A 22,677-nucleotide genomic window follows, 5' to 3' on the forward strand; every position below is an offset into this window, starting at 1 on the left:
TTTGTGCTAAGAGTGTAATTGAGAGCATTTTGGTGCAGGCTTGTAATCCGAGTGACTTGGAGGTTGAGGTAGGAGTATTACTTGTTGAGGCCAAGTTGGGCCACTCAGCAAGACCCTGTCTGAAAAAAAAAATCAAAAGGGCTGGCTGTGTATCTCAGTGGTAGATGAGTGTTTTGTTCAATCCCCAGTACTGCAACAAAACATAACAAATTAAAAAAAAAGAAAAAATAATAATTAAAAAAAATCAGCCCAGTTTGTATCAATATCATTAGATATATCATGCAGAAATAACACTAATAATGATTTAAAACTTTTATACAATTTATATAGTCAAAGGAATTATTTTGAAATTTATTTTATTAAGAATGAGGAAAATTACATTATTAAAAGTATAAATTCAGTTTAAAAGTTTAACATCAAAGAGAAACTACATGTTTTATGATGGCATCATCATTGAAAAATGTAGATGTTATAGATAAATCCAAATCTTACTACATTGGAAATCAATGGATAAAATTTTCATTGCAGTGAAGAGAAAAATCATATATGTGTATTTATTTTATATTATTTTTAATGGTGCTGGGACTTAAATCAGGGCCACATGCATGCCAGGCAAGCATTTTACCATTGAGCTACATCCTCAGTTTGCATTTATTTATTTATTTAGTATGTTGAAAATAAATTTACTGTTTTTTTTCCTAATACTCTCTCTTATCTTGTCAATGGCGGTTCTATTTATTTATTTATTCATTCATTCATTCTAATTAGATACATATGATAGCAGAATGTATTTTGATTCATTGTATACAAATCCTCGAGCACAACTTTTCCTTCCTCTGGTTGTATACAATGTAGTATGGCACCATATGTAAGTCATACATGTACCTAGGGTAATGATGTCTATCTCATTTCACCATCTTTCCTGCCCCCACGCCACTGTATGTTTTTGGCACCTTTGTCTAGTATGAGATAACTGTATTTATGTGGGTTTGTCTCTGTTTCTTCTATTTTGTACTATTGGTCTATGTGTCTATTTTGGTGCCAATACCATGCCATTTTGTTACTATAGCTCTGTAGTATAGTTTAAGGTCTGGTATTGTAATGTCTCCTGCTTCATTCTTCTTGCTAAGGATTGCTTTGTTTATTCTGGGTTTCTTATTTTTCCAAATGAATTTTATGATTGCTTTTTCTATTTCCACGAGGAATGTTGTTGGGATTTTAATAGGAATTGCATTAAATCTGTATAATGCTTTTGGAACTATAGCCAGTTTGATCATATTAATTCTTCCTATCCAAGAACATGGGAGATCTTTCCATCTTCTAAGGTCTTCTTAAATTTATTTCTTTAGTGTTCTGTAGTTTCCATTGTAGCAGTCTTTTATCTCTTTTGTTAGATCAATTCCTAAATGTCTTATTTATTTTTTTTGAGGCTATTGTGAATGGAGTAGTTTTCCTAATTTCTCTTTTAGAGGATTTATCACTGATGTATAGAAATGCATTCGATTTGTGGATATTAATTTTGTATCCTGCTACTTTGTTGAATTCATTTATTCTAGAAATTTTCTAGTGGAGTTTTTTGGGTCCTCTAAGTATAGAATCATGTCATGGGCAAATAGTGATAGTTTGAGTTCTTCTTATCCTATTTGTATCCCTTTAATTTTTTTCATCTAATCGCTCTGTCTAGAGTTTCAATGACTGTGTTGAATAGGAGTGGTGAAAGAGGGCATCCCAGTCTTGTTTCTGTTCTTAGAGGGAATGCTTCCAATTTTTCTCTATTTAGAATAATGTTGGCCTTGGGCTTATCAAAGATAGCTTTTATAATGTTGAGGTATATTTCTACTATACCTAATTTTTCTAGTGTTCTGAACATGAAGGGGTGTTTTATTTTGTCAAATGCTTTTTCTGCATCTATTGAGATGATCATATGATTTTTATCTTTAAGTCTATTGATGTGATGGATTATGTTTATTGGTTTCCATATGTTGAACCAACCTTGCATTCCTGGGATGAACCACACTTGATCATGGTGACTGTCTTTTTAATATGTTTTTGTATGTGATTTGCCAGAATTTTATTGAGAATTTTTGCATCTATATTAATCAGGGATATTAGTCTGAAGTTTTCTTCCCTTGATGTGTCTTTGTCTGGCTTAGGTGTCAGAGTGATACTAGCCTTATAGTATAAATTTGGAAGAGTTCCCTTCTTTTCATGAAATAATTTGAGGAGTATTTGTATTAATTCTTCTTTGTAGTTCTTGTAGAACTTAGCTTAGAATCTGTCTGGTCCTGAGCTTTTCTTGATTCGTAGGCTTTTGATGGCATCTTCTATTTCATTGCTTGATATTGATCTGTTTAAATTGCATATGTCTTCTCAATTCAGTTTGGGAAGATCACATATCTCTAGAAATTTGTTGAAGTCTTCAAGATTTTATATTTTATTGGAGTATAAATTTTCAAAATAGTTTCTAATTATCTTCTATATTTCAATAGTATCTGTGGTGATATTTCCTTTGTCATCACAAATTTTAGTAATTTGAGTTTTCTCACTCAAACAGGTTGTTAAGGTGGCTAAGGATTTATCAATTTTATTTATTTTTTCAAAAAATCAGCCTTTTGTATTTTCATTTTTTTCAGTTGTTTCTTTTGTTTCAATTTCATTGATTTCAGCTCTGATTTTAATTATTTTCTGTCTTCTACTACTTTTGGTGTTGATTTATTTTTATTTTTCTATGGATTTGAGATGTAACATCAGGTTGTTTATTTGTTGATTTTTATTCTTTTAATGAATGAACTCAAGGCAATGAATTTTCCTTTTAACACTGCCTTCATATGTCCCAGAGATTTTGGTAAGTTGTACTGGAGTTTTCATTTACCTCCAAGAAATTTTTTATCTCATCCCTGATGTCTTCTGCTATTCATGCATCATTCAATAGTGTATTATTTAGTATCTAGGTGTTGAAGAAGCTTCTATATTTTACTTTATCATTGATTTCTAATTTCATTCCATTATGGCTGATAGAATGTAGGGTAGTGTCTTTATATTTTTGTATTTGCTAAGACTTGCTTTGTGGCATAACATATGGTCTATTTTAGAGAAAGATCCATGTGCTGCTGGAAAAAAGTGTATTCACTTATTGATAGATGAAATATTCTATATGTGTCTGTTAAGTCTAAATTATTGATTGTATTATTGAGTTTTATAGTTTCTTTGTTTAGTTTTTGTTTGGAAGATCTATCAATTGATGAGAGAGGTGTGTTAAAGTCACCCGGTATTATTGTGCTGGGATCGATTTGATTCTTGAAATTTAGAAGCGTTTGTTGGATATATGTAGATGCTTTATTTTGGGAGGCATAAATATTTACAATTGTTATGTCATGTTGATGTATGATTCTCTTAAGCACTATGAAATGTCCTTCTTTATCCCTTCTGACTGACTTTCATGAAGTCCACTTTTGAAGTTTGAAGTCCACTTTATCTGATATGAGGATGGAAACCCCTGCCTGTTTACCTCCCATATGAGTGGTATATTTTTTCCCATACTTTCACCTTCAGTCTGTGGATGTCTTTTCTAATGAGTCTCTTGTAGGCAGCATATTGTTGGTTCTTTTTTAAAAAAAATCCAATCTTCCAGTCTATGTCTTTTAATTGATGAGTTTAGGCCATTAATATTCAGAGTTATTATTGAAATATGGTTTGTATTCCCGGTCATTTTGGTTTGTTTTTGGTTTTTGACTTGACTTGGTTTTTCCTTTGGTTGGTTTTTCCTTTAGTGTAATGTGGGAGACCAACCTTGCACATGACTGAGTTAACTCCCCTGCTAAGTGATGAGGCATCAGGCGGCAGCCATGTTGCTAGACAGCCACACTTTTCTAGGGTTCCAGTAACTGTGTCTTCATGCATGGGTGTGCCTTTCTACATCCCCATGGGTGGAACTATGCTCAACTGTTCCTTTGTAATATTACCCCTTGCTCTGTTTGGGATAGAATGTTCCATGGAAACACCTTTTGTGTGTCTCCTTGTCTTACTGTGCCCTTGGGTGTGGCCTACCTAGATGTCAGTCAATGTGCTGACAGTGGACATCATGAAGCTAGACTCAGCCCCCTGAAACCTGACCCCTTGCGTCATTTGAATAGCTTCTCCTTAATAAAAGGGGTTAGCACATGCTCTCTCTCTCTCTTCTTGTGGACCCTTAAGGTCACAGGAGCTGCCACAGCAACCCCAAAGAAAAAGGTATTTCTGTCTTTTGTGTGGCAGCCCAGTTAGCCCAGTTCCCCTGGAGGGACCTCTGAGTGTTTTAGTCGTGAGCCACCTGGCAGTAAATTTTGTGTGTTTGGTGTCCTATAAGCCTCTTGTATTTGATTTTCCAATTCATTCTTCAGGTTTGGAAAAATTTCTGATATTATTTCATTAAAGAAATTGTGCATTCCTTTGGTTTGTATCTCTGTGCCTTCCTCTATCCTGATAAATCTTAGATTTGGTCTTTTGATATTATCCCATAATTCTTGGAGGTTCTGTTCATGGTTTCTTACCATATTCACTGTGTGGTCAACTTTATTTTCAACACTATATATTTTGTCTTCATTGTCTGAGGTTCTGTCTTCCAAGTGGTCTAGTCTGTTGGTGATGCTATTAAATTTTTTATTTGGTTTATTGTTTCTTTCATTTCAAGGATTTCTGTTTAGTTTTTTTTTTTCAGAATCTCTATCTCTTTCTTAAAGTAATCTTTTGTTACCTGTATTTGCTCTCTTATGTCATTGTTTGATTGGAGATCGATCATTTCAATTATGAGCATTCTGAACTCCTTCTCTAACATTTCATCTACTGTGCTGTCAATGGATTCTATTATTGTATCATCTGGGTTTGTTTGGGGCACGTTCTTCCCTTGCTTTTCATGTGTCTTCCTCTCTAGCAGTGCAGATCCAAGGTGCTACAATTTTTATCCTATAATCTTATAGTGTCCCTGCAGGTGTCTGGTGTCTCAGCTTTAAGAGAGAGGTCAATATTAACAGCACCCAATGCAAATGATGTACAGCTTTAAATCAAATAATTCCTGTTTAGGTGTTTACAGTTTTGTCACAATAAACAGAAATGATGTGTTTAATTAATATCTGCAATATAAACAGTAGGTTTGCAAAGGGGTCTACAGGTTCTACTGGTGGACAAAGAAAGAAATAGGGGGGTGTAGGCTGTGATGATTATGAGATAGAAGGTGAGAATATAAGGTATTAGATCACAGGAAGAGTGAAAGATGAATCAAATGAAGTTGGCCATTAGTAGGAGAAAAGAAAGAGGCAACCCCGTGCAAGGCTCTCTCCTATCTATGCAACAAGATGGTGGCTGTTAGCACACCTAGCAGGGATACTCTGGCATAACCAAGCCTTCAGGGCTCTTGGTGATGGAATTCCAGGTCCTGGCTGTTGTCCCTATAGGGAAGTTGCCATGCTCCTAGTTGGTGGCAGTGGTAGTGTCAAACCTGTAAGTACCTTGGTGTTGGGCTTCCAGTCCCTGGTCAGTGTCCCAAGGTGGACATTACAGCAACTAAAGATGGTGGCAGTATAGTGAAGGTAAGTCAGTTGGCAGTGGGGGTGTCCCAAGATGGAGGCAAACACTTTCAGAGATGGAGCTGAAAGGGCAAGTCTTACAATGGCTTTGGGCTGCCTGTTCAGAGAGGCAGTGCTGTGGTGGGAAGCTGCCTCCAGGCTCTGTCTATTGTCCCAAGGTAGGGGCAACTATGTGGTGGGGCTATGTGGCAATGGCTGCAGTGTCCCAAGATGGAGGTGAGCCAAGTGAGCCTTGCACTGGTAAATGGGGAGCCACAGCATGGTCCTACATTCTGTGTAGGGGCAGTCCTTGGCCTGTTCTCTCACATGGGTCAGTGGGGAGGGGGGTCTTGGGCCTGGGCCTGGGCTCTGGTGTGGGTCAGCAGTTTGGCGGGTCAGTTTGCACTTAAACAGATTATTTAAAAAGGAGACCACACCAGGAAAAAAATTTAATGTTTTTATATTTATAGAATTTGAGTAGCTAAAATGTATGTGCTGTAGATGATACCGAACATATAGAATAATCACTCTGATATGAATGTCCATATTTTCACAAAAGTGTGAGTTTTGAAAGAATTAACTTAGAAGTCAATCTAAGTGATGTTAAGAGGGGGAGCCTGGTGTGATGTCCTTGAGTCACTGAGGTTTGTCCTTGGAAGGGATTGAGGTGGTTCCCAGTGGACTCATGAATCAGATCTTACAAGAAGATTGTTGTAAAGGGACAAGTCTGGCCCCTCCTCAGACTCTTTGGCTCCCTCTGGTGATGAGATTTTTCACTCTCACAGGGGCTTCTGCCATTAATAGGAGAAAAGAGAGAAAGAGGCGACCCTGTGCAAGTCACTCTCCTATCTCTGCAACAAGATGGTGGCTATTAGCACACCTTGCAGGGATACTCTGGCATAACCAAGCCTTCAGGGCCCTTGGTGATGGTCTTCCAGGTCCTGGCTGTTGTCCCTACAGGGAAGTTGCCATCTGCCAAGAGACGAGGCAGCCAAGGGGACCCCTGAAAGAGAAAGTTTGGGCTTTCTTCCTCCAACACTGAGATAAGTAAATCTGATTTCTTTATAGGTGCTAAACATCAGATATGTCATTATAGTAATGAAAAATCAGCTAATTCATTGTTGTTAATTTCAAATAGAGATTAAGCATATCTATTTTGCTAATCTAAATGCAAAATGCTGTAATCTGAATCTTTATGAGCACTGACATGGTGCTACCAACATGTGACCTCATGTGATGGAATGTAGTCAAATGGTAGGTCCACTAAAAATATCATATAAAATTATCTCCAGCCTTTGTGTATAAGGTAGACATGAAACATAAGGGAATTGTGCATTTAGCCTTAAGTCCATCCCCCCAAATATCTCATTATATATATGCAAATATTCTACAATTTGAAAAGCATCTGACATCTGAAACCCTCCTTGTCATAGTTTACATGTTGGATGATTCTTTAAGGCCCTTGTGCTGAAGGCTTGATGCCCAGGGTGGCTGAGGAGGTAGAACCTTAGGAGGGGGGCAGAGTGTGAGGTACTCTGGTCAATTGGGGGTGGGCCTTTAAAGGGGATTATGGGATCCTATTCTTTCCTTCTTTGTTTCTGGCCACAAGGTGAGTGCTGTGTTTAGCCACATTCTCACAACCATGGCTATTTGGCATCCTCACCAGAGAACTAAAAGCAGTGAGTCTGCCCAGTCATGTAAAGGAAGCTCTAAAACCAAGAGCTAAATAAACCTTTTCTCCTTCTGTGTTAATTTTCTCAGGTATTTGGTTATAGTGATGGAAAGCTGACTAATATGTTGTTGGTTCCAAGCATTTTGGATATGAGATCTGCAACTAGTATCTTGATTTGTGTTCAAAATATTTTGAAGTGTTTCATGTTGGTAAATGAGTATCCTGGGTTCTAATAAGAGAGCAACTGAACTAGAGGTGTAACTTGCACAATCCAGCTCTTAGGGACTGACTGTTTCTTTATTTCCCCCCAATTCACATACTAATAATGTAACAACCAATAGGATCATATTAGAAGGTAGTAATTATGGTCAAGCAGTTCATGAGGACACTGATGCCTTTAGAGAAAGAGGAGGACACAAATGAGTCCCTTTGCATACAATCACCAAGGAAGGCCATGTGAGAACATGACTGGGATGAATGCTTTACCCAAGGACACTACCATGCTGGTACCTTAGTTTTCCAGTTTCCAGAAGTGTGAGAAATAAATTTATGTGGTTTAATCCACCCAGTCTAAGGTGTTATTGTAGCCGTCCAAACTGCATGGACACTGCCACTTATGGGTGAATCATTTTTGCCTCCTTTTGTCTTTCAAAATCAGATACTATATTTCACCTTAAGGAATATCAAGTGATAGGCTACAGAAGGGGCAAGGAGATTATCATTTTTTATTAAAAAAACCCAACCAACTAACCAAACCAAACCAAGCAAAAAAAAAAAAAAAAAAAAAACCAAAACAACAACAAAAAAGCAATACAACAATCCATCTGAAGCAATTATGTATTGAAAACATCAAATCCCAACAGCAAATACTTTTTCTCACCAAGCATTTATTAAGCAACTGTTGGCATCAGATATAGCTTACAGCAGTTCCTCACTATCATAACCATCAAAAGTCTCAAACCAGAGAGGTCTCATAGGGTTCACCATTCCTCCCAGTTCAGAATCATGGAGTTTCTTCAGTTATCTTCTCAAAAAAAGATTCTGTCTAAATAGGATTCATATGAATTGGCTATTAACCATTTATTAGAGTTGGGTTTTGTATGGTTATGGGTTTCTTTCTACTTTGGTGTTGAGGTCTCCCTGTTGAGAGAGCCAAAAGCTATGGTAGTCACTCTCTTAACACAGGCTTCATGAGGGCTCGAAGGAGTCTAAATCTCAGGTGTGTGTGTCAGGTGAGACGATGAGGATGGGAAACTGAGTCCGTGAAACAAAGAGCTGATTATTCCCATGCTCCAGAGAGGACAGGAGAACAGACAGGACACAGAGAGGAATGGCAGAGGTGACAGGGAGCTTGACAATGTGTGTGTGGGAGAGGAAGGGAGACAGGGAGAGGAGGGCAGAGAGACAGCAAGATGGGGGGAAGGGGAGAAGGGGATAGGGGCAGTGGGGAGATACACACCAGGATTTTGCTAGAATTTAGATCCATGGGCCTTGTCCCCTAGGAATTCCCATGGGGATGGTGGATTGGGTTGTTTCAGGATAACAGGTGGAAGGGAGATGGCTCTGGTGTTGATCATTAGGTTCTATTGTGATCAGAACCTGTGCGTTTTTTGGGTTTGAACTGTTTTCCTGAATATGTTTCCTTAAGGAGAACCTTAGCATCATCAGCTACTGTGTCAAGCATAAGAAGTTGCATGTAATAGATTTCCTGACAGTAAAGACCTGCACCAAGGAGGCCTCCACCATTGATTAAAACATTCTTCAAATATCTCATAAACATTTCCCCTACTGTTTCTTCCTTCTCAGTTTCCAACAAAGTTGGAGATTTAATGCTATCCTTGAGTTGTTCTACTGGCACTCCCAATTGTTTAGCCAAGGCTTTCAGGGATGGCTCATCGACTCCAAAGAGGACTTGATAGTTGTTTAAGATTTTCTGCAGCTTCTCCATTTTATTGTTACTGATGATTATTTGCAAAGGCATGATGGCCGATACTCCACCCCTGAGGGCATCTAGCCAAATATACTGCTGCTGAGCATCCCTCTTTCTTTCAATGGCTGCCTCGGTAACATTAGGCAAGGAAAGCATAAAAAGGTGGTGCTTTTGAGCAGGCAGATCCTTCATTAAGGTGTCCATCATGATTGGGAAATCATACTCAGATAAATTGTTGTTGGAAATTAGGAATACCTGTGGTTCATCAATGATATTCTCCTTTATATTTCTCACACAGTTCTCTCGGATCTGCTGTAGGACTTTTTCTCTGTCAAAGGTAGTTGGCTTAGATATCTCTTCATTTTGTAAATCAGAATCCACCTTGGTTCTTACAAAGTAGAAATTCTTCTTCATAATTTTGATTGCCTTGGCCAGGTCTAGGTCATTTTTCTTGAATCGTGTAGCAGAAACAATGATGAAGAAGTCATACTCCCTAAATTTTACTTTTTCCAGATAATCTTTTGGCTGGAAATTAGGGGATCCAATCCCAGGCAGGTCCCAGATTTTCACATTGGGAAAGTTTGGGTGTTTGTATGGAGTTCTCTTCATGGTCGTCTCCACCACCCCAACAGGAGCTGCATCTTTTCCCTCATGTCCAACCCCTCTCAGGGCATTGATGAAACTGGACTTCCCTGCTCCAGACTCCCCTGTCACAGCGAGGTCCAGTGGGGCATTATCAATTTCTCTTAGTGCAACATTGATTACCGAGGCTGCTCCCTGAATGTTCCCTTTTTGCAGGTGTGACTCTATCAAACTGATGGTGTTTTGAGAAATGATTTTGTTTTCCATCTTGAAGTTCTTAAAATACTTATTGAAGCTGAAAGCTGAATCTTGGTGATGAGTATTATCAGAAGTACCAGAGAACCATTGACCCATGACTGTGAGCAAGTGATGTAACTGAAAGAAAGAGAAAAGAGTTACTATGCTAGAGAATATCTTAGAACTTTGATCTTACCCAAAGCACTGCAGTCTCAGTGTCCTTATGGCCTGAGTTATGTCCTGAGATGCCTCAGTTCTCATGTCTGTCTACTCTTTCTTATTTAAACAATTTATTAGGGAAAGGTTTAAACTGAAACGAAGTTAAGGAAGACATCATAAAAAACTGCATGTGTCTTAACCAGCTTTAACAATTGCCGAAACATGGGCAATCCTAATTCATCTAATCCTATTCAGGACTCCAAAGCCAGCTCAAGACAACATCATTCAGTGTGTTTCTAACAATTATCAGGGATTTTGATTAACATAAGTGTCATAAAGTGACCAAACCGAACAATCAATAATACTTCATAATTGTCCTCACTGCTTAATCAGATCCCACTTCCTCCAAAGCCACATAGGTTTTTGTTTTGCAATATTGGTTTGAGTCAACATGTCAACAAAGGTGAGCTATTTTATTTGGTTGATGTACTTCTTAAGTTCCATTGGTTTGCTTTTTAGGTATTTCTCTTGGCTTTGGAACTCATGTTGGTGAGTCCTTGTCTTTCAAGAGTATTATTAACTTGCAATAAGCTGAGCCTTCTTCATCCTTCACATCCGTGGTTAAACCCATTTCCTGAATGAAACATTTCAGCATATTTGAGCCCATGTTTAGCTCCCTTGTTTTCTTTTTAACATTTTGTTTTCTAAGAGTATTTTAATTATACAGAATCCTTTTTGAAAAGCAACACTTGTTGGGGAATAGTGGTAGAAAAACCCAAACAAGAAGCTGCTACTCTCTACCATGTGAGATCATCTCTTTTTTATTGAGATATCACTAGCATATAAAAACTGTATATGCACTATTAATGTTTTGATATATGAACACTGTGAAATGATAATCACAGTCTATTTATCTAACAAAGCTAGCATCTCTAAGTTGTGTGTGTGTGTGTGTGTGTGTGTATGTATGTGTTGTGTAGAGAGAATGTTAGGATCTATTCACATAGCAAATTTCATGTAGACAGCACAATATTTTTAATTATCATAATTGTATGATACATTAGGTCTGCAGAACTTGATCATGTTGTGTAACTGAAACTTTGTATCCTGTGACCAACACTACTGTATTTTCTCCTCCTCTCAGCCTGTGGCAACCATTCTGTGCTTCTATGAGTTTGATTACTAGAGATTCCACATATCAGTGAGACCAGGATAATCATTTTTTTAAGTGGGCAGCAGAACAAACTGAGAATGTCTAATGTGACTTTTGTGTTTGATCCTCCATTGCTCTTTCCAGATCCATCTGAGCCTCCTCCGCCTGTGTGCCAGGTGGATAGCCACCTCAGCAAAGCGTTCTTACCTTCTAGCTGCCAGTCAAGTTCAGCCACTGAGAGGCAGCAGCAAGCTTCTGAGCGTGGGATGAGAGACAGGTGAAGGCATGGCCTCCCTGCTATCTCCCTGCTTGGGCTGCATTTCTGACAGTAGCTGCATCTGCCACTGACTGAGAAAATCCCTGCTAAGTGGCTTCTGTCAACTGGTCTCAATCTCATAGGGTTTTTAAGAAAGTATATTTCTCCCTGTCTTTCTCCTGCCCTAGGTTTGATAAAGGCTTCTCATACTTCCTGGTTCCTGGTGCCTCACCATCCCTTATTGGTCACCTGGGCCAATTTTCTGAAATTCCTCTCTCCTGGAATTCTCTTCATTTAAAGTTTCTTCATTTGATGAATTCTCCATATTACCATCACACATGTCTTATTTTTTTCTTAAGTGAGGTGCTGCAAGGGTATGTGAATCCTTTCCTCCCTAAAGATACCATGTATCTGAACAAGTGATAAGAAAATATATTAGCCGAAAATTCTGCATAAATGTTCTACAACCCAAATATATATTTGATTGTGTCATGCCATATCAAATGGTACTTATCCTATTGTTTCTGAGTTTGATAGAGGGGTGACAATTACATTGTGAAGAGGACTACTAGCCTCATCAACAGAAATTGATGAGTTCTGTTCAACTTGCCCTTGAAAACCTAAGTTGTTGTAGATTTCTATTTTCTACATATGAGAGGTGGCTAAACATTATGTGTGCTTCAAGACAACTCAGAATTTTCAGAGAATAAATACTAAGTGCTTTCTTACTTTTCTATGGATGATTAGATAATAGCATGCTTCACTTCAACTGAGTTCCCAAGGCAAAGTCTTGTGTCTTCCTGTCCTACCTCCAGTTGGTGGAGTCTTTCTCTGTGCTATGCTCCCTGGCTACTGGAGTCTAATGAAATAGCATATGGATAGCAAAGGGATGATAGAAGGGAGAAAGAAGACAGAATTTACCACAACTACAAAAGACAGCAGTCCTTATAAGAAGTGTTGGCATTATTCCTACCTCTGTATCTAAGCTTCAAAAAGCCAAAGGGGATGAAAACAAGTGCACTGAGGAATTTAGCTCAGATCCATACAGAATGAGCAAGAATGAACCCCAAAGAGCAAGAATAAAGACTATAGCAGTGTTTCTTAGTTGCCATACAGGGACAGGGTGATTCACTTACTGCCACTCAAGTCCTACAAAAAAATCTGAGCTGCTGTATCCACTGCAGAAAGGAGAGTCAATGAAAAGGACAAGGACTCTGGAGGCAATTCTGCAACAGGTAGCCAATATGAATCCAAAAGACCTCTCCTGTACTTTAAAGGATTATGGGTTTAAGGAGCTTCAGCAAGACTGCCCAGGATACAATCAAACAGATGACATTGGATTTTGTGCTCTCTAGAAAACTAAATCCACCCCAGAATTCTGCTTGCCCCAGTGGTTCAGTATCTCCCATGTTTTCCAGTAGAGATGTCCTCTCCTCAAAGATGACCTTTGGATTCAGATTTTATTGATCCTTTAATGAATAAAAGAGATCGGATATCTCATCTGACATATAGAGTACAGCCAACACTAAATGGTCATTTGAATCCCACTGGTGACAAATCTGCTGCAGGCCTCCCACTACCCTGTCTAGCTGCTGCCATCCCCAACACTCTGCCACAGCCTCAACTCGCATGCCTGTCTCAAATCCTCCTCAGACTTTACAATCTAACTCCAATTCTCCTAGGACTCCAGGAGGCTGGGGGACTCAAAACCTAGCTTTTGAAAATTTTAGTGGAAATAGTAGTATATATGAGGCCCAGGAAGACAAAATACCTCTAGGACTTCTCTGGAAACCTTACCTGCTGGTTCAGCTCTAAAGTGTCCACGGCATATGGAAGAAACCATTCAATGTCTCACAAAAAGTCTAGAAAGAAGTCTTAAAAAAAAAAAAAGCTGGGCACAGTGGCACATGCCTGTAATCCCAGTGGCTTGGGAGGCTGAGGTAGGAAGATCATAAATTTAAAGGAAGATCCAGCAACAGCAAGTCACTAAACTACTCAGTGAGATCCTGTTTTTCAATAAAATACAAAATGGGCTAGGGATGTGGCTTGAGTCCCCCTGAATTCAATCCCTAGTACCCTCTTGCCTTCCTGGAAAAAAAAGGTCCAAAAAAAAAAAAAAACCCACAAAGACCAAATAAAAATTAACACAACGTTGAGATTATGAGAAGGAGGAAGATGTTCAAAGAGAAGAAGAAATTGCCACGCTGAGTAACTCCAGTCTGAATTCCAGTGAGGGACTTAGAGCAGGCTGCACTGCCTCCACGGAGCCTTCCTCAATACCGAACTCCCAGATTATTTGATAACTATATTGCCATCATCTCCTGTGAGCGATGGTGGAATGACAATGATAACTTCAATGCTGAGTACAGCAAGAACAGGCTCGGCTTGCCAAGATGGAGGTGGCAGCTAGGAGTTTTACCAAACAATATACAATAGAGACACCATCCTCCAGATTTAAAGGAGTATCAGAAGGTTCATGAAGAAGTCTTACAAGAATATCAGCCAATAGAGCACTGCAGTCCTGATTACCAAGAAACATACAGACAAGAGTATCTTTGTGACAACTGGCTCACACCAAAAGATTAATGGTGGCTTTGACCAACAGCAAGCAGTCATGGTTCCAGCACTCTGCTTGGACCAGAAGATGTGAATTAATTTAAGTTTATTTATTTAAAATTCCAAATGAGTTGTTCTAAATTCTAAAGAGATGCAAGTTGGCCTGGTGAAAGTTTCAGTATTAGTAAACTTGAGTCCCCACATCCCCGTTTTACTTTGCTTCCCTGCATTTGAAGCTGCTTTTTCTGGCTATTTTTTCACCTTTTTAAGACTTGTGTTTTTAATAGAAATGTTTTTTGATTTTAGAGCTCCAGTATCCACACTTCAAATCAATTTATTTCCTTGAAAAACTTGTTTGTCATTAGAAATGATTTTTAGTAAATATTTTGGGCTCCAATATCCACACTTAAAAGTTGTGTGTGTGTTTATTTTAAAGTAATATGCGGGTTGGGTTATAGCTCAGTGATACAGCACTTGCCCACCATGTATGATGCACTGGGTTCGATTTTCAGCACCACATATAATTGAACACTGCAGTCCTCATTACCAAGAAAAATACAGACATGAGTATATTTGTGACAACTGGCTCACACCAAAAGACTAATGGTGGCTTTAAAATAAAGGTCCATTGACAGCTAAAAAAATATTTTAAAAAATGTGCAAGGTGAAATGCTCCTGGATAAACATGAGCCTATTTTTCTGATCTTCCTTGAAGTGAACTCTTTGCTTTCAATGGTGTAATATTTAGATATTTGCACAAAATAAAAAAAAAACCCATTATTTTGGAGGGTTAAAAACAAAATTGTATGAGGGTTTATGTGTATGATTTTTATATATAGGTTCATAGGCTGACTTGATCTGAAATATTATATCTGCCTTGCAGGTTAACCCCCCATTACAATGGTGCTTTAATTAATGGGACTAACTCTTGACAGGGTCTATTGATGTTGATGTGAAGCTAGGAATTATAACTATAGGTGTCTCCATTTGTCTGGGAAAGAGAGTCCTTTAGTAGTGAAGTTACATTAAGGTAACTTCTGACCAGCTACTGACCCCAGTGCCCACATTAACATGGAATTGACTTGTACATGAAGTCCCGCTAAATAGAATGCCCCACCATGATAGTTCTGGAGAGGACCAATTATGGTCAAAAAACTCCCATGCTGACATGGAGAAGTTGAACACCTGACTGGCAGAGAGTTCAGAATGTGGTCCCCAGCTCTCCTGGGAACACATCAAACAGTCATAAATTTGGAGATAGTATTATCTCCTTTGTTGTTTTCTGCTCAGAGATAACCCACTCTCTCTCTTAAGAGTGCTCTCTGCTTAAGCATCACTTTGCTTTCACTTACTTTCACCCATAATAAAGTTCTCTTTTGCATGTTTTTTTTTTTTTTTTTGTGTGTGTCTGTCTTTAGATTTTCTTTGACTGGCACACAAGAACTGAGGTTTGAAGTTTCCACTTCCTACTTTCCAATGACAAGATAATTCTGACTGTTGACCAGAAAGATGGGGAAGAAGGGAATAGAATAGTAGAGATGCAAAACCTGCAAGTGACACAGAAAAAAATGCTATAGTCAGATTCACTGAGAAAGGAGACAAGAACACTCTAGGCATGTTCAGAAGGTAACCGAGAGCATATGCTGTTTTAAGCAGATTTCTCATTTTCAGTTTTCCTCTCTCATCTACTACCAATTCCCTGATTTAATAACACACTCCATAATTTGTTTTAAATGTCTTGTATACTAACCATGAACAGAAGTGACAGGGATTTGAACTATCAATTGTTACAAAAGGATACATGTGTCAATGACATTATTTTCCCAATGTATTCTGACTTGCCTACTTTTCATCACAGGAGATCATTAGCATTCCTACTTTCCATTTAAAAAATAAAAGACTCCCCAGTCATAAATGTTAAGTGGCATACAAAGTATGCCTCTGCTCCAGTGTAGCTCTGCTCAATGGAAGGAATGAAAAATGCTGAATTAGAGGCAAGAGAATAAGAATAGGATAGAAGAGACACAGTGATGTTCCCTAATACACTGTGATTAGGGAACATTTCCAACCATTTTAGGGGGAGATGCTAGAGACAGACACAAGAAAAATGAATAGCCATTTCATCAAGTAAATAATATCCAAAACATTTGGTTTAGATTTATCTGACCTTCAGTGATTAGCTAGGACTGTCCATTAGCCCATCCTGCCACCCTCCCATTATGGCTGCATAGCTCCTAAGTGGAGCTTCCCAGCCCTCCAGCCCATGCTCCCAAATGTCTTGATAACCAAAAGTTCCTTAGAGAAAAGAGACCTATTGGGTCAGAAATCAGCTCTGAACGCCCTTGTTGGATTACCAGAAAATCCTGTGTCTGGTTGAGAACTCACTGCTGTTCAAGGCTCAGGAACAGTCTTCTGCTGTAGTCCAATCTCTTCTTGCGAAATCTCCCACTTCTTAAGTCTGAGAAAAGTAGCAGATAAGTTGTGGCTGAACAGGGTTTCTATACTCACTTGGCTTCTCTGTCACCCCTCTGTGTGTTGCTGACCAATCATGGAGGGGGGTGGATCTAGTCTGATTTCAGAATCCACTGTATTTCCAAGAACTGAAAAGTGAAACCCAAATTTGTCTTGCCAGAACTCAGTCAGTTTTGGAAGGAGAACTTGAACAGTCCTGAGATTAAAAATAAGCTGTCATAAATTTAAGGCTTGACAAGTGAGGTCAGCACAGAGAAGGAACTTATTAACAAGACTGTTATATATTCCACAATTCCTGAATTGTCATTTTCCCTGATCCCTGACTCCACAGATGCAGTAGAACTCAAGAGTCACGTGAGAGCAGTCTCAACAGAGACACTCCCTACTTCCAGCCTCTGTGACCATAACCTTGTTTCCTGACTACTATGGGTTTACTTTCCTCAGATCTCATCACTATTATTGTAGACAGGAGGGAGAGTTGGACTGTGGGAGTTTTCAGTGAGGCTGTGAGAAGACAGACAGGAGGAGGAAGTTGGTATTACTGAAATTGTGTTTCAGTCGACTGCTCACAGGCAATACATCACTGCCATCAACAAGCCTTGGTTCTCAATAACTCCACGAAAGGATGGTCCTTACCCACATTTCAGTCCAATTGTTTGAGGCACTCTAACAATTAAATCAATTGCCTCAAATCACACAGATGTGAGATGGAAGATTTGAGATTCAAACTCCACTTTGAATCTTTATCATTCAGCTAATGTTTGAAGATCTAGAGGGAAGTAAAGTGTACACTACCACTGATTTTGTTTACCTTGAAATCTCTTGAGGAAGAAGAGGCAAGTCACTAAAAGCAACTCATTTGAAAATCTTAAGTCCCATAAGGAAGCTCTGCTGGACAATATTGAGTAGGATCAGGTGACAAGATAGGAGATCACCCAATCCTAATAAAAATATCTATCATGGCCATACTTTCATTTGCTTGGGTCCATGAAGCTCATTCCAGCAGTTGTAATTGTGGTATCCTTTTGACTCAGGGCTATGTTATACCTTGTAATAGTGTCTGCACATAGTCCTTGAAGAAGAGTGAAGACTCTTTTGACAGTGTTAGGAACTCAATCTTTGGTGCCTCACCAACATGGCAAGGAGCGGTCTGTCTGGAATCCACTGCTGGGATTGTGAAAGTGAAGCCATTCCTCTCTCCTGCTCACTAGTTAGAAATGAGATATGCAAACTCCAGAGGTGGGAAGAAGTGAAAAGCACTGAAGGGAGGCTCAGTGGACGCTGGGTGAGAAGAAAACTAGCCTCCTTGTCCTGTTTCTCTATCTGATTCTCTCTTTGAATCTTTTCCTATATTACCAAAGCACCCATCCTCTGGCCTTGCCACACTGCAGTCATTGCCCTTTGCTTTCTAAAACGAAATTCTTGAATCATCCCCCCCCCCCAAAAAAAAGGTAAGATCTTAATAGGCTCTCATGTTAAATAATGAGTTTTTGTAGAAATAGAATCAAACAGTAATACAAAGCCATAACTAGTAAATGACATAAACAGAAATCTTCAATCTGTCTTCAGTCTGAAGTCTAGTTGTTGAGAATTAACAATCCATATATTATTTTTTAAAAAAATTTATTAGTTAAGAAATCATTTATAAAGTAGCAATCCATAGACTATGAGAAAAAAAGCATTTTAATACACGTACTTTTTATAAAATATAAATAGATTTGAAAACTCAAAAATAAGCAAATATGCAATTAAAAATTAACAAAACATATATACAGGCATTTCATTGAAGAGAATAATCAAATGGTACATAAGTATATGAAAAATATCTAGCATTATTTATTATTAGAAAATTTCACATTAAAACCATAATGTGATATCTAAGAGATTGCTTATGATTATATATATTTATAAGTATATATATATAATTTATATTTGCAAAATAAAAACTGTTAGCAAACAATAAAATGAATCTGTTGCTGTGTACCATATGATAAATAAGAGAATGAACAATTGCAACAAAAGCATTTTAACAATCTTCCCTCTGAGCCTGACAGCAGGACTTTTTAACCTTTTTTTCAAAATATTACATCATCAAACCTATCATTTACCCAATTTTCCTCTGACCTTCATGTTAGGTGTTCTTTTTTTTTTTTTAAACAATATCAATAATTAATTTAAATACAAATGATTTAGATATTATAATTAAAATGTATAAATATTCAACATGTGTAACAAACAATAAGTATATGCTTTATACATATGTTACACTTTAAATACCAATACACCAATAGGTTAAAAGCAAAAGGAGGAGAAAATAAGAATTAGAAATCTAAAGTAGAGCTATCTATATAAAATAAATATCAAGAAAAAGTATTTTCAGAGATAAAGGGGAACATTTCATAACCACAATAGTGTAAATTCCTCAGGAAAGTATAACAATCCTAAATGTGTATGTACCTAATAAAAAATTTCAAAATACGTGAAGTAAAAATAAAACTAAAAAGACAAATCCACAATTATATTTGGAGATTTTAAGCCCCCTCACTTTGATGGAAGTAATAATGATTTAGAAGGCTTAAAACATTATTAACCATCTTGACCTATTTATTATTTATAGAGAACTATACACACAAATGACAAGTAGAAAATTCATAAGGATAGACTATATTCTGTCATAAAATAAGCTTTGATAAATTTTAAAAAATTGAAATCATACAGACTGTGTTTCCTGCATGATTTATTTCAAAACTGAATGGCCACTTATAAATATCTGATAGTTGAAAGAAGAAAGCACAAGATAAATAATAAAAATTGCTTTGAACTAAGTGATAATACAAACTTAAAATATCAGAATCTCTGGAATAAAATAGTGCTCAAATACACACTTATAGCAAAGCATTTGTATCAAAAGAAGCTAGATTAGCAATCAAGTTATTATCAAATTAGGTAGTAGGAAGGAAAAAATAAGAAATATGTGAAATAGAAAAAATACTTCAGCTGAAAGTTGATAAAAATCAAACAAGTTTAATCAAGAAAAAAGTAAGAAAAAATACCAATGGAAAGTGAGCTATCAGAATAACCTTACAGTTGCTAAAAAGATATTAAAGTAACATTACAATTGTATAAATGCAATTAATACAATTATATAGCTTATATAACTTGGTCTATTTTAGAGGATAGAAACCCCTGCTTGTTTACATGATCCATGTGAGTGATAGGTTTTTCCCATTATTTCACCTTGAGTCTGTGGGTGCCATGCCTATGAGGTGAGTCTCTTAAGAGACAGCATAATGTTGGGTCTTGTTTTAAGCCAGTCTCCCAGTCTACATCTTTTGACTGAAGAGTTTAGACCATTAGTGTTTAAGGTTATTTTTGAGGTATGATTTGGGTTCCTCGGCATTTTGGTTTATATCTAGTTTTTAATTTAAATTAGTTTCTCCTTTGATTGACTATTCCTTTAGTGTAGTTTTTTCCTTCACCGGTTTTCACTTTTTTAAAAATTTCATCTTCATGGGATATTTTGTTGAGAATATTCTGAAGTGCAGGCTATCTTGTTGCAAATTATTAAAATTTTTGTTTATAATGGAAGGTTTTTATTTCATCTTAAATATGAAGCTTAATTTTGCTGAATATAGGATTCTTGGTTGGCATTCATTTTCTTTTAGAAGATGGTGTATGTTATTCCAGGACCTCCTAGCTTTGAGGGTCTAAATCAGCTGAGATCAGAATTGGTTTCCCCTTGTATGTGATCAGATTTTTTTTTTCAGCCTTTAAAATTCTATCCTTATTCTGTATGGTAGGCATTTTTATTATAATGTGCTTTGATGTGAGTTTGTTGTTTTTGCACATTTGGAGTCCTGTAAGCCTCTTGTATTTGATTTTCCATTTCATTCTTCAGCTTTGGGAAATTTTCTGATATAATTTCATTGAAAAAATTGTGCATTCCTTTCATGTAAATCTCCATTATTTCACCGATCCCAATAAACATTACATTTTTTTTAGTTGTAGATAGACACAATACCTTTATTTATTTATTTTTATGTGGTGCTGAGGATCAAACCCAGTACCTCATACATGCAAGGCAAGCACTCTGCCACTGAGCCACAGTCCCAGCCCCCTATCCCAATAAATATTAAATTTAGTCTTTTCATGTTATTGAATAATTCTCAGAAGTTCTGTTCAAGGTTTCTTAATGTCTTCTCTCCATGTCTATTTTCAAGATTATAGATTTTTGTCTTCATTGCCTTAGGTTCTGTCTTCCAAGTGGCCTATTCTTTTGGTAATGTCTTCTATGAAATTTTTAATTTGGTTTATTATTTACTTCATTTTGAAAATTTCTGTTTTTTTCCCCATCACTTTTTTGAAGTGATTTTTGCTACCTGTATTTGCTCTCTTACATCATCCCTTACTTCACAGATCAGTTTAACTCTGTACTTTCTAAACTCCTTCTCTGACATTTCTTCCACTGTGGTACCAATGGATTCTGTTATTGGAGTATCTTGGTTTGCTTGAGGCAATTTATTCCCTTGTTTTTTCCTTGTCATTTCTGTGTCTACCTACTTAACAGTATGGATCTGAGGTAGTAGAGTTTCTACCCTGTGGACTTATAGTATCCCTGAAGGCTTCTAGAAACTCACTTTTTAGTGTGGAATATGATATGTCAAGAAATTTGTAATGTTTTGAACAACCAACAATAAAAAATTAAAAAAAAAAAGAAACTCACTTTTTAGGGGGAGACAAATAATAATGACAAATAATGCCCAATCCAAAGTTCCTCCATTTTTCCCCTGGCACACTCCATTATGGATCAGCATCCAATTATCAGAGAAAACATTCGGCCTTTGATTTTTTGGGGATTGGCTTACTTTGCTTAGCATGATATTCTCTAACTCCATCCATTTACCTGAAAATGCCATAATTTTATTCTTTTTAAATACTGAATAATATTCTATTGTGTATATAGTTTAGTTATCCATTAATCTATTGAACAGCATCTAGGTGGGTTCCACAGTTTAGCTATTGTGAATTATGCTGCTATAAATGTCGATGTGGCTGCTTCACTATAGTATGCTGTTTTTACGTTTTTGTTTTTTGGGTTTTTTTTTTTTTTGGTATAGACTGAGGAGTGGGATAGTTGGGTCAAACAGTGGTTCCATTTCAAGTTTTCTAAGGAATCTCCATACTGCTTTCCACATTGGTTGCACCAATTTACAGTCCCACCAGCAATGTAAGAGTGTGCTTTTTTCTCTATATCCTCAAGTTATTGTTGCTTGTGTTCTTGATAACTGACAAGAATGTCATACTTATTTAGTTACTGTTTTCACTAGTTTACTTTTTTTTTTTTTTAAATTTTTTATTGTGGGTTGTTCAAAACGTTACAAATTTCTTGGCATATCATATTTGACACTTTGATTCAAGTGGGTTATGAACTCCCACCTTCAACTAGTTTACTTTTGAAAATGGAATTATCAACATAGATACAAAATTAATGCAACAACCTCATCACTCTCCCAATTAGCATTTCTGCATGGGTGTAGTTTGGAAGACACACAACCCTCTATACACTGCTTGCTGAAGCTGGGTGCTATTTTCTGTAGGATACAAAGATGACTCATTTGAGTCTGATGAGTTACTTATTAAAACCATACAACTATTATGTTTTCAGTATATTGTGGTGATATATTTGGAGAGATGTGGTACTCAGTGAAATACATGGACTGCTTTAAATCATAGTCATCATCATTTTTTGCATTTTAAGGTATTGTAGTGGTTTCTCATTCCTTACCAAAGGTAAGTTCCCAGATTAGAGATTTTAACAGCATTCCAAAGAGAGATACAGATAGATGCAGAGATAGAAATCTGTCATAAACAGCTATATCTCTACATCTCTATCTATCCTTCTAATACATGGAAATTTGCTTCCACACAGAATTTCCTTCTCAATATTATATTCCTGATTTCCATCAATTTTGTGGATAGTAGACACCAGAGAGCCCTGAGCATCTATAGCTCTGCAGATATCGTTACCTTCAAGCATTGGATCTACTGAGACCTGTCATAGTCACTGTTATGAGAGGACTGGGCATTGAGGCCTAGATCCATCAGTCACATGCTGCCCCC

General features: G+C 37.2%; 1 protein-coding gene and 2 pseudogenes across 2 annotated transcripts; 2 read left to right on the plus strand and 1 right to left on the minus strand.

Annotated features, from left to right (window-relative positions):
• Positions 1-8,079: 8,079 nt before the first annotated feature.
• On the minus strand, positions 8,080-16,622 carry LOC107142868 (interferon-inducible GTPase 1-like). Of its 2 annotated transcripts, none has more exons than XM_015486397.2 (2): positions 16,471-16,622; positions 8,080-10,099 (listed from the first exon to the last, which is right to left on the minus strand). In XM_015486397.2, the coding sequence occupies exon 2, from the start codon at positions 10,076-10,078 to the stop codon at positions 8,789-8,791; it is 1,290 nt and encodes a 429-aa protein (XP_015341883.1). In that variant the 5' UTR covers positions 10,079-10,099; positions 16,471-16,622; the 3' UTR covers positions 8,080-8,788. The 2 variants fall into 2 exon arrangements, with proteins under 2 accessions (XP_015341883.1, XP_015341875.1); XM_015486389.2 differs by having other exon boundaries at positions 16,440-16,614.
• LOC107154458 lies at positions 12,376-13,408 on the plus strand (annotated as a pseudogene).
• On the plus strand, positions 13,653-14,179 carry LOC107142882 (annotated as a pseudogene).
• Positions 16,623-22,677: the final 6,055 nt, after the last annotated feature.

The sequence above is a fragment of the Marmota marmota genome, unplaced genomic scaffold (assembly GCF_001458135.2).
Source record: "Marmota marmota marmota unplaced genomic scaffold, marMar, whole genome shotgun sequence".
NCBI lineage: Eukaryota > Metazoa > Chordata > Mammalia > Rodentia > Sciuridae > Marmota > Marmota marmota.